This window comes from Nematolebias whitei, chromosome 22 (genome assembly GCF_014905685.2).
Source record: "Nematolebias whitei isolate Nwh7 chromosome 22, NemWhi1, whole genome shotgun sequence".
Taxonomy (NCBI): Eukaryota; Metazoa; Chordata; class Actinopteri; order Cyprinodontiformes; family Rivulidae; genus Nematolebias; species Nematolebias whitei.
Genome location: NC_056519.1, coordinates 15,941,947 through 15,953,886, shown reverse-complemented (window position 1 = coordinate 15,953,886; position 11,940 = coordinate 15,941,947). Strand labels below are relative to the sequence as shown.

Sequence of the window (11,940 nt, the reverse complement as noted above, 5' to 3'; positions counted from 1 at the left end):
TAGGATGAGAGCATCAGCCGGTCCAGACCTTTTGTAGTTCACTGCATTTCCACTCCCTCCCCCTGTTGTTCTCATTAGCTTTAATCTGGCTTTAATCCCTGTAAACTTGTAAGTAAATTATCTTAATCGCTCCATTAAAAGGACAGGTTGACTGTTCTGTTTACCCTGAGAGGTGCTGACAAGGATGCTGCTGCTTTCAACTCTCACGTGCAAACACATGCGGGCACATTCACCGTACCTGATCAGAAGCATCGTTCTGCATGTGGAGCTGCAGATGTGATTAAAGACGGGCACCCACCAGAATGTGCACATCCTTCTTGCACATAATTTAGACTGAAGATGACTAATCGACTAATAAAACGAACAAAATAAAAATCCAATATTGTGTAAACCTTTGAATAAAACAATAAATTTGGTGTTTTCAATGCAAGGTTAAAATAACTGTTCTTTTATCTATGATTTGACCTGGTTAAGGTGGATTTGTTTAAAAAAATATAAACTTTTATTCCATACCACAGCCACTCAAAGGTCAATTCAGACGGGGAACAATTTTTGGCGCATATGATAAAACTAAAACGGACAAAATGTTTTTAAAATAATTTGTCCTATTTGCGTACATCTAATTAAAGCAGGTGTGGTTCATTAAAAAAAGTAATGCTGTGTATAAATGAGTGAAGCTGGTTAATAGAAATATAATCTGCAACCACTTTATTTAATAAACACTACGTTTATGATTATCAGCTGCCCAAATTGCATCGTTTTTGAGTGTAAAGCATAAAATACAAAATGAAATGGTCCATAAATAGTTCCACCTTGTTAAATCTAAAAATAAATAAGTAATTTAATAACTTTGAGGTCCCAAGTCATTTACAGCTTAACGTTTTGATTTTGCAGATGGACAAGATCACTGAAGATTAGTGAAGACATTTATTGGAATACCACCGACTTAAAGTCTTTACAGAGTGAGTTAATGAAAATGGGATCAAAACACCTCGAGAAGCTTTGATCTCAGCATAAGCAGCGTAAAATATGTAAGTGCTTTTAAATAACTTCAAACAATACTGTACATACATGTATGCTGTATTCAAAGGTTATGATTTTCTATCGATTAGCAACTTCTTAAAATTTGACATGTAAAATACATTAAATGCACAGCTGGGATGAACATTTAAAATGTTCATATTAATACAGAATTTAACTAAAATAAAACTTGCATAATATAAAACAAAAATAAAAGCCATGAATGTTAAAGTGTACAGCTGCACGATATTATCGGCCGGTATTAGCGATAAAGTTAAATATCGGACATTCCATCAAAATAGCTCACAGATATAAAAGGCGCTTTTTTTTATATTTATATTTATGTAGTGTTGCATCATTTTCAGCCCCTTTTCAGCATCTGCATTTGGTAGCAGGCCAAATTGACAAAGTCCATGCAGAATAATGTAGCATTTTAATTCCACAGCAGAGAAAGGCTATGTAGTCTCTGTAAGCAGGTCTAGGGGAAAAATATCGGTATTGGTATCAATCGGCCAAATAAGTTTTAACATATCGGATATCAGCCAAAAATCCAATATCGTGCATATACAAGTTAGTTTAGTACTTTGAAGCAGCGTTACAGAAACTAGATGGAGAGCCACCACCAAAATGGGGGTGGGGTAGAGGCAGCCGACTGGGGACCAGAAAGTCTTGGTTCGACTACCAGCTGCATGTCTTGGTATCTCTGAGCAAGACACCTAATCCCCAATTGCTCCCGGGGTGCTTACATAGCTGCCCACTGCTCCTCCTGGGTGTATCTCGTGTGATGGGTTAAATGCAGAGAACTAATTCCACCACTGTATGGGAACATACAATGATGACAATCTCAAGACTTCCCTCCCCAAAAGGCCCAAACCTCAACCCACCCATGTCCACACTGCACGGAAATATGCAGCTTACAGGATTGGCCTTTTCACACCTGAAATCCACAAGGACCAAGACGGAGGACAGTCATACTCGACTTGGAGTAACCACAAACACAAAAAAGAGTACATGCTCATAGTTAAGCGTTTACCAAAAATCTGTAAATATGATTAGGTCTATTTATCGGGGAGAAAATTTCTCTCCCGTAGTGCATCATTGTCATTTAGAAAAATATTGGACTCTAGTTTGCAATATCCTGTGACAGACCTCCACATAAAGTCAGCAGGTATGACAAATGATTTGGCCACAGCATGTCAACTTCCATAACATTTTGCAGTTTTTCTTGCACACAAATACACAAAATAACTACATTTTACAAGCTTAAAATGTAAATGTCTTAAATAAGGCCTCATTTTCCTTTTTTCAGTTGTCACCATCATATTTAGCTTTCCTTGAGCTTCTGCCAATGCGAGAGTTTAAAAAGGCATTAAAACTCATGAAGTCACTGTGGCTTCATGTCCGAGCTTGGGCAGATCTTGGCGCCGACGTTGATGCTCCTCTTCCTCCAGTGCAGATGTTGATAGATGAAGTCAAAAGCTGAAGTGGTGCAGCGTGCAAACATGCTGGTCCACTTCACTGCGCCCACCATCCACTGAGCAAAGCGTCCCACAAACCCCACAAAAACAGTGGTGTAATGGGCCAGAAGGAGCAGACTCCTCCCCAGCTGCTTGCCATGGTTGATGATCAGGTTGACTCTTTTCTCATGTCTTCCCATTATTAAAATTATCTTCCAGAGTTATAACATCCAAATTGCGTGTTTTACAAATCAGTTGGTCATTTTTCGTTTTTTAAAGCGGATGTATTTACGCAGACCCTCCCTAAAACGGAGTGGACGCCTTTAAATTTGCAGACGGCCCCTTGCTGATCCTGGCTGTCCAATCAGAGCGCAGGAAGCTTTTGTTTCCGGGAGTGTTTGGTGATGTGGCTCTGAAATCCATCCGAGGAAATACATGCAAAGAAAAATACAAGCAGAGGCATCTACTTGACGGAAGCTCACACAGGTGAGTCAAAAACACTTGCCTTCACAGTTACGGTGCTGAACGCGGTGCAGAAAACTGTTGTCATGTCGGAGGGAAGGAAAAACGCAGCGAGGCTCAAAGACGCTGTCCTCAACATCGCCAGCTAGTTAAAGTAGCCTCGGCTAACGGTGTATCCTGGAAACGGCAGTCACGGTAAACAACGACTGTTTTCACGGAGCATCGCGTCCCCACCACCGTCTCTCCACCTTTAGTTTGCTGCGCCTTAAAAACAGGAACATCCAGCAGCTCGGGAAGTTTATCGTACGTTTCGCGTTAGCTAGCCATAATCTGTTCTGCCCACTAAAAGGATTGACGCAGGCGCAGTGGAGAGTCCCGCAGATTCGGAAAGAGTCGGCTCTGTTCGGTCAATTCCGGAGAACCCACTGTTTCTACACTTTACACAGCAGAAAACAAAACAAAGTTTTGACTTGTTGAAATTAAACAAGCGTTAATGTCATTGTCATTTGTAGACATTTTCAGATATTTCTCCTCTATGTTGACTAAAAAAAAAAAAAAAAAAATCCCCTTTGGTTTTCTTGTTCTCTACAATCATTGTACAGCAGGACAAACAGTTGGAGATTAAAGTTAATTCCTGCTAAAACAATAAAGCTCTTTTGCCTGCATGCAAAATAAAACAAATATGCTCAGGGTTATGTTTATAGTCACAGTTTCACAGAATGTGCTTCAGTTCAATTCACTTTATTTATATAGTTCCAAGTCACAACAGAAGTCATCTCAGGGCGCTGAACAGAAACATTCACATTCATCATAAATGCCATTTAGTAAAGTTATCTATCTCAGGAAGGGAGCTATTCATAATACGAGTTTGAGTTGTAGGTGCAACAGTCTGAATTGTGGACATGTTTAACTATTTCCTTCTATGTAACATTTAAATTCATTCTTACAGGTGAAAGTTGGTAACTACACAGATTAGGAAAGGAAGGTAATGTTGTAAACATTTGCTTTGAAGCAAACTTCTCTCCCCTTCTCCTCACAGTCCCGTCTTTATGTTGAGCCGTCTGGCCACAGTCCTCCAGGAGCTTTCTGGAGAGGAGGGCGCAGATGGAAACCAACAGGTGAGACTATGATTAGGTGACTCCTAACATCAGCTCGGTCCCGTTTCTAAATAAGAATGTGGAGAATTCAATTAAAACTGGAAGCCTGTGTAAAACAATTTTTTTTTTTTTTTTTTTTAAGAAATAGCTCTTAAATTTCACAAAATCAACAAAGCACTTTTGCATAACTCAAAAACCAAAGCAGCAGAATCAAAAATATCTTTGCATCTGATTTCCATTTATGTTGCAGAAGTCTGATTATTGTAGAAGTGAGTTACATGATTATTAAACTTTAGTTTATTGTTAAGTACATGAAACTTTAAACACCTTCAAATGAGGATTCGGTCAAATCAAATATTTTCTATGAATGCAACCTCTGTATATTTTTCTAAATCTTGTTTTACTCTAAATTCTTTTGGATCTAAGTGTAATCCTTGCTTTGTACAGGGCACGCTGGTGCCACAGCTCCCTTCCGGTGAGGGCCACGTTTCGGTGGACTCCGAGGTCCCCGAGGACGCCATGGAGAGACTGGCTCACCTGGAACAACTGGTGGTGCAGCTGAAGGAGCTCATCCGAGACCGAGACGCACAGCTCGCGCAGAAGGACACGGAGTTGACCAACAAAGATGCACAGCTCAAGGTAAACAAACCCTTCATGTTTGTGTCCAACCAGTATGTTCCCTGTAAGCGTGTGTGCATAGCTGGAGTGTGTTTTGCTTCGCGTCCACAGACTGAGAAAGAAGAAGCCGAGGCTCGCTTCACTAAGCTCAAACTCCAAGCTAAAGCCAAGATGGCCTCACTCAACAAACAGATAACTGAACTGAAAGGACAAGGAGGAGGAGCAGTGAGTTTGATTTTAAAATTACTTTTTCTTATGTATTATTTGATGTTTCAAGCTCTTACTTGAACTTTTGTTTGTCTGCAGCAGAGTCCAGACAGCTCATTTACAGGAGCTGGTGCTGCAGTCGAGGAGGAGCTGCAGGAGCTGAAGAACAAGCTGAGTGAAGAGGAGGCCAACAACAAGAAGCTTAAGGAGCAACTTCAGGCTACAGAGCAGCAGCTTCAAGAGAAGGGGGCTGCCCATGCTGAACAGGTGATTCAAAAGTCCTCAACTATTGTTTTTATGTGACTCGTATCAGGTGCTGTTCGTAACTGATTCGATCTTTTTGTTTGCAGCTGCAGAAGCTGCAGATTGTAGTGTGTGAGAAGGATGTTCGTTTCCAGGAACAGATTCAGAAACATGAAGAGGAGCTGCTGAGGATCACAACACAGACTCGGAATGACAGCGAGCTGCAGCAGGTACTAGTATTTATCCTTAATGTTTATTTCATATTCATTTCCTCATTTATAGTAAAACTATTTCCACATTTTTAAAGGTGCTGCACGTAGCAATAGAAATGTTTTACTCCAGACTTTAAGATTTTTCAAGCGGTCCCCTCATTAAATGTTCCGAATATATTCTGGTGCAATTTCTGCAACGGAAGAGAGATGCATTATTGACATCAACATTTCAGCAATCATTTAAGAGTCTTGTTCATCTTTCTTCATGCTGTTTAGAGAAACACAGTGGAAAAAAATCATGACTGGTGCAGGACTGGATTAGCTGAAGGTGCCCTCGAATCAGCTGTAATTTGTCCCAATTACTGCAGCTAAAAATACCAGTTGTAAACCTGGTTCAGAAAAATTATGATTGTTTCTTAAACTGCATTTCTGCTAACAGGCTTTTAAATGCATATCAAGTTGCTGACCTGAAAAATGGACACTTTTTGAAGCTCAAAGTGTGACTGAGTTAATTTTTTTAACATAAATGTTTATTTTAAAGATGGCAAAACTTGAAAGGTCCAGTTTTGGAGATATCTGACTTACTTACACATGGAGATTGGACAAAGTAACTAGATGGCAGCTTAAAATTACCATAAAAAACCACATTTATTTTTGTTTTCAGTCTAATTGAATCCTAAGTATTTGCAACCAAGCAATCAGCGAGCCATGCAACTGCATATGGGGCGACCAGTTTTTGCAAACGAGTCGAGTTTTAGACGATGATGCTGCAGCTACTTTAGGAGAAAATAAGTCACACAGACTGAACATGTTAAAAATTCAAACCTCTATGAGCCTCTGTGACTGGAGTGAGGAAATTAAGAACTGCTTCTAAACATTTCAGGACAATATGGAGGAATGAATGCTGTTCCCCAACGAGTTGCAGCTTAATGAGATGCTATCAAATGGGTCAAAGTACAATATTTTCCTCTGGATCATGTGCCACTTTTCAAACTGAAATGTGCTGTAATGTCAGAAAGACAATGTCCGTATTATGTCACTTTTGTTCTTTTATTCCAACCAAACTAAGGCTGTTCTTAGTGTGTGATTTAAAGTGGAATACCAGTGTGGCCAAATCAGAGGAGTCACTGGAACATTATGGTCAAAATCTTCTGATTCAGCCTCGTTTTTTAGTGTAAACCTCTACTGCCTGCTCTAAGGAGCATCAGGTTTGACTCAATACGCCATAGACCCTAAAAAGTATAATACATTGTAATCCACCGTTTTCCTTCTGTGCCAGTGCTTTGAGACCTTATCTATGACGGAGCTTTAGGACCACGCTAAGAAAAAAAGAAAATAATTAAAAGGCATAAAATTACGAGAATAGTCATACGAGATTTTTTTTTCAGTGCTCTTTTTTTTTTTTTCGAGTCGAATCCACAATCCAACCTGTCAATCAATCTAGTAGGCGTGTCGGCAAATGACCAATCTGAAGCTAACTGAGTCGTAATATTATCTGAACTCCAACAAGATAAAGCAGGTTTATCACATTTTAACTGTGGTAAAATGAAGAATGTTGAGCGTCTTGTTAAGTTTTACTTAGGTATTGGTTTTACTAATCAGGAGATAGTTAATCTGTCAGCACATCAGCATCAGATTATTATCAGTATCAGGACTTTGAACCTGTTTACAGTAAGGTGGTATGTGCTGATAGGCTGCAGCGCAGCTCTGCAGGTAAGGAGCGTTTAGCTTCGAATTGGTCATTTGCTGACACGCCTACTGGATTGATTGACAGGTCGCGTCGTGGATCCGACTCGTGGAAAAAAAAAAGACGGCTGCAAAAAAAAAAAAGTCTTGTATAACTTTATTCTCATAAAATTAAGACTTTATTCTTGTAATTTTATGGCTTTAAATTTTTTTTTCCCCTTAGCGTGGCCTTAAAGCTCCATGGTACTAATCAGTCGGTCTTTCCTTGAGCACTGTATGTTTTCTTTGTCAGATAAAGCGAAACAAGTTGCAGCTGATTTAATGTGGAACCAGTGTAGTGCATCACAAATCCTGTTAAATGACCAACATTTATCTACATCTCAATTTGAACTAAAACAGATATAAAGATAGTCACTGTAGTTAATAAATTACAAGTGTTTTATTTATATAAAAAAAATTGGACCAATCTAGGTTTATAAAAAGAACAATTTAGAAAAGTTCTTCTTTTGGTGTTTAATTAATGTAGCTTTAACTTAAACTAAACTATCTTGGACATTTGATATTGTGCAGGCTCTGCAGGAAGTGCAGCAGCAGCGTGAAGAACTTCAAGAGGCCTTAAGCTCTCGCTCCCAGGAGCTGGAAATGTTGCAGCAGGAAGTGAGCAGCGCTGATCAACAAAAACAGGTAACAGATCCTGTTTTTCTACATGCCTGCTCTGCAGCTACTTGTAATAACTTGTTTGACGTTATTCTACATATCGGATGATATTTACATGCACCTCCACTGAAAAGAACACACCTTTTGTCTAGATCGTATGTCATGCCTAGTTGGGCAGAATTTCAGAAAACACTGGAGAACATGCTCACAAGAGAAGATCCCGAGTTGTTGAATGACATAAAATATATTTTGTTAGCAAAGAATGGAGTCCTAACATTTATTAAACATTACTTCTGTATTTACAACAACAAAAAACATCAAAATTGTGCTTTGACAATTAATAAAACTAAAACAGTTTGTCAACGCAAAAGCGGAAAAATGGGGCAGATGTCCCTCTCGCTTTGAGTTTATACTCTTTGTTGCATGCGTGCTGTGAGTGACAAGCGTAATAAAAACGGCAGCGGAGGTGTCAGAGTTATTTATTTATCGTCTCAGCCGCAGAGGGGGGCGACACGGTTCAAGCATGGCTCCCAAAACTGCAAAGCAGTCATATTTTGTTCATAACTTTATTATTAGTCAGCCTGAGAGCTGCTGGATCCAAGCAAATGGTTACCAAACGCACCCTGTCACAATGAGAATGGTGGGGGGGAACTGCTGTATTTTTCGGCGTATAAGTTGTGTTTTTTTTTTTTTTCATAATTTACATACCCTGCGACTTACAGGCCGAAGCGACATATTTATGGATTTTTTCCCCATATTTATAAACTATTTATTTGGCTGAGATATGACCGTTTTCATTCATTCTGACTGGGGGGAAAAAATTGAGCAGTACCATTTTCAGCCACTTGATAACAGCAGAGTAGTAATAGTTGTATGGCATGCTGTTGTATCATGTAATAGGTAAATGTGGCTATAATAACTAATTCAAAAACGTTCAAGACAAAAACAGCTGGACTTTATTTATTATACTTTGTACTTTCTTGTTTTTTTTTTCTTGAACTTATTTGAATTTACCATGTCCTGGATGACTGAGAATCTTCAACAGCTATTAATGACTCAATCGGACTGCCATAACCTCCCCACCTTCATTCTGCTCACTGCTTGGACCGACCGTCAAACCAGCTGCACCGCCCCAGCGAAATGCAGCTAATTTGTCCACTAAAAGTGCATTTATTAAGTAAAAGTTAGACTGAGACACACCTTTGCTGTTATTTCGAACAAACAAATAATTGTTTAGGTGCTTTTCTTGTTAATTTTCAGACAAACAAGCCACGTTCCTTCTTCCTTTTCTCTTCCTCTGCGCGTTCACGGAGCACCGAGGCAACAAAACTATTTTTGAAGCACAGCTGATTTGACCCTTAAAGTGCATTTATTAAGCAAACGTTGGATTGATACACACATTTACTATAATTTCTAGCAAACAAATAATTGTTTTTAAGTGTTAATTTTGTTAAATTCTTGTTAAAGTCCTCCTGTTGACGCTCCCGTGGCCGCCATTTGGCAGCCCATCAATTTTTGTCACAACACCAGCCCACATTTCCGGGTTGTCAGCGGTGATGCATAATAGATGCGACATATTTATGGATTTTTCTACTTTTTTAGACTTTTTTTTGGACTGATGCGACTCATAAGGCAGTGCTTCGCATACGGCTGAAAATACGGTACTCCATCCAAAAAAAGCATGTTCCCTGGGGTCACGCACCCCCCGGCATCGCCTACCCCACTATTTGAGAAGGACTGCTTTATGGACACACGTTCCAGTTATATATATTTTGTGCTTGTAAATCAGATTAAGTGGTTGTGAATTAAGTGTTGTAACCTTGTAAAATGAATGTGAAACAGACCCGTTCATTGATATTGCGCCTTATTAGCCATTTTGTTTCATACATAAGATGCACCGTATTATAAGGCTCACTGTTGATTTGAGAAAATTAAAGGATTTTAAGTGTGCCTTGTAGTCCAAAAAATACGGTATGACTGGAATTAATGCCCATATTTCTCTTGTCTCGTTTTCTTCTTGCTCAGATATTGACTGCTCAGTTCCGGCAGATGGAGCAGGACCTGACTGAGGCCGTCAAGCTGAGGGAGGAGGAAAGGCGGCAGTGGGCTGAGCAGACCGGCAGGGCAGACGCAGAACTCGCACTTCTCAGAGCCAACCTAGAAGTCCTGGAAAACGACAGAACGGAGGAGGCAAGGCAGCAAAGCGAGCTGGCCTCCCTAAGAGAAGCGGAGCGTGTTAACCAGGAGATGGAGAAGGTTGAAGTTGCCAGGTTGGAGGCAGAACTGGCTCTGATGAAAGAGGCTGAGCTAGCTGCAGTCCAAGCACATAAAGATGCTTCAGAGAGATTCAAGGCAGAAATGGCTCAGCTCGAAAGCGAGCTTGCCTCGGTGAGAGAAGCTGAGTCTGCAGCTGTCCGGGCCCAGCAGGACACGTTAGAAAGAGAGAAGTCCGAGGTTGAGAAACTAGAGAATGAGCTGGTAACTCTCAGGGAGGAGAGAGAGAGCATGCAGAATAAGAGTGAGATTCTAGGTGAAGTTTGGAGACGTCTGTGTTCCCTTAATGTGGAAAACCTGCCAGAGGAAATCCCTGACCCTGCTGACCTGTCCGTGCTCCTGGAAGCTGTGCAGTTTGTTGAGACTCACCTGACGAGGCTGAAAGATGAATGCAGACAAAGAAGTGAACAGTGCACCCAGCTCACCCACACCCTGGAAACCCTTCAGGGTATGAGCCTTCATCTGCCTTTCTCTTAGCTGCTGTCAAACTTGAAGCCGTTTATGGAAGTACTGATCAATATATCTGATTTTTAGAACAACTAGACGGAAAAACACAAGAACAAGAGGAGGCCACAGCCAAGATCCAACAGCTGGAGCAGCAGACTTTAACGGTCAGTATTCAAAACTTATAATAGTAACTTTATCCACACGCATTGTGTGAGGATTTTTTTTTTTTGTTGTGTTTGGAACCCTCCAAGTAAACACTTTGTAAACTGGGTCAGGCCCACAGCTGCTCTCTCTTCTGCCAACAAGTTAAAAACTAAATGAAAAGACATCCAAATGGCAGGTCTTCAGATTGAGAACCAGCCCTGTGTCACTATTTCTGTCTGGTTTGTTTGCAGTTTACTTTGTTTGAATTATTTATTAACCTTTATTTAACGAGGCAAATCCCATTGAGGTCACAGACTGTTTTGCAAGGGAGGCCTGAGGGCGGCCTAACATGCATGTTTTTGGACAACGTGCAAAAAAACAAGCAAAAAATGTGCACAGCCTAAAAGAATAAGCAACAAATGAGCAGTTTTTTTTTACATTGGCTATTGTGACAAACTGCTGTTTTTAACCTGTTCTAGTCTGAGCTGCTTTTCTTTTTATTTACACTTTTAAGTGATTTGATTTTGTTGTACAATCTCTGTTATGTTAAACCAAACCTGGACACAGTGGAAGTATATGAAGCTAAAGTACTTCACAAAGTCAGTTTTGTCCCATTTTATTTGAGTGACCCTTTATTTTGAGGGAGGACAGCCGGGCTTTGTCCTACACATCTGGTTTAGGGTCACATCTTTCAGTCTGGACAGATGATCTGGACCTGTCTAATACAGGTCAAACAGGACACCACCTGTCTGCTGTCATGCAGGAGACGGTGCTTCAACTGGGTAGAAAGTAGTCCCACTAATCCCTTTTGTTCTGAGCTGACCTTCACCTCACCCTGCAGACACGCAGCTGATGGATTTAAACAAACAGAGCAATGAGATGGAGCTTTTTAAACACCTTTTTACATCACTTTTCATTATGTTGCTCTTAAAAAATGTCCTTTCTTCAGGTTTCATTCCAATGTTGCTTTTGTCATTTTACCTGCCTGATTTAATGTAGGTTTTAATTTTAGATTTGTCTATGTGAAGTACTTAACATGCATGTAAATGGTTAAATACTCAAAAAAAAAGTACTCATTACTAATTGCTATTTTTCATGCCTTCTTGTCTTTTGTATATTTTTTTCTGTTAGATGTTGGACAGACAAGACGTCCCTGAACCGTCCCAGGAACAATCTGAGGCTGAAAAAGGTATAATTAGACTAATAAACAAATCTACTCATTATCTGTTGACAAACTCAACCATGTTAGAGGAAAAAAAATGAACAGCTATAATAAGAAAAATAACATTAGCAGTGATTTTAACAAAACTAATTATTTTGTTCGAAAATTCAAATACACTAATTGCATTTTAAAAAAATATTAAAAAATTATATATATATATATATATATATATATATATATATATATATATATAT

General features: G+C 39.6%; 1 protein-coding gene across 2 annotated transcripts in view; it reads left to right on the top strand.

The window, feature by feature from the left end:
• Positions 1-2,868: 2,868 nt before the first annotated feature.
• golgb1 (golgin B1) overlaps positions 2,869-11,940 on the top strand; it is a 22,487-nt gene continuing 13,415 nt past the window's right edge. The window contains exons 1-10 of one of the 2 annotated variants that reach the window (XM_037695839.1): positions 2,869-2,963; positions 3,979-4,057; positions 4,484-4,675; positions 4,766-4,879; positions 4,964-5,128; positions 5,212-5,334; positions 7,573-7,686; positions 9,685-10,381; positions 10,468-10,544; positions 11,656-11,713. In XM_037695839.1, the coding sequence (XP_037551767.1) occupies positions 3,989-4,057; positions 4,484-4,675; positions 4,766-4,879; positions 4,964-5,128; positions 5,212-5,334; positions 7,573-7,686; positions 9,685-10,381; positions 10,468-10,544; positions 11,656-11,713 (1,609 nt within the window). In that variant the 5' untranslated portion in view covers positions 2,869-2,963; positions 3,979-3,988. Of the gene's footprint in view, positions 2,964-3,978; positions 4,058-4,483; positions 4,676-4,765; positions 4,880-4,960; positions 5,129-5,211; positions 5,335-7,572; positions 7,687-9,684; positions 10,382-10,467; positions 10,545-11,655; positions 11,714-11,940 lie in introns of both variants that reach the window. The other variant, XM_037695838.1, reaches the window with a different exon arrangement.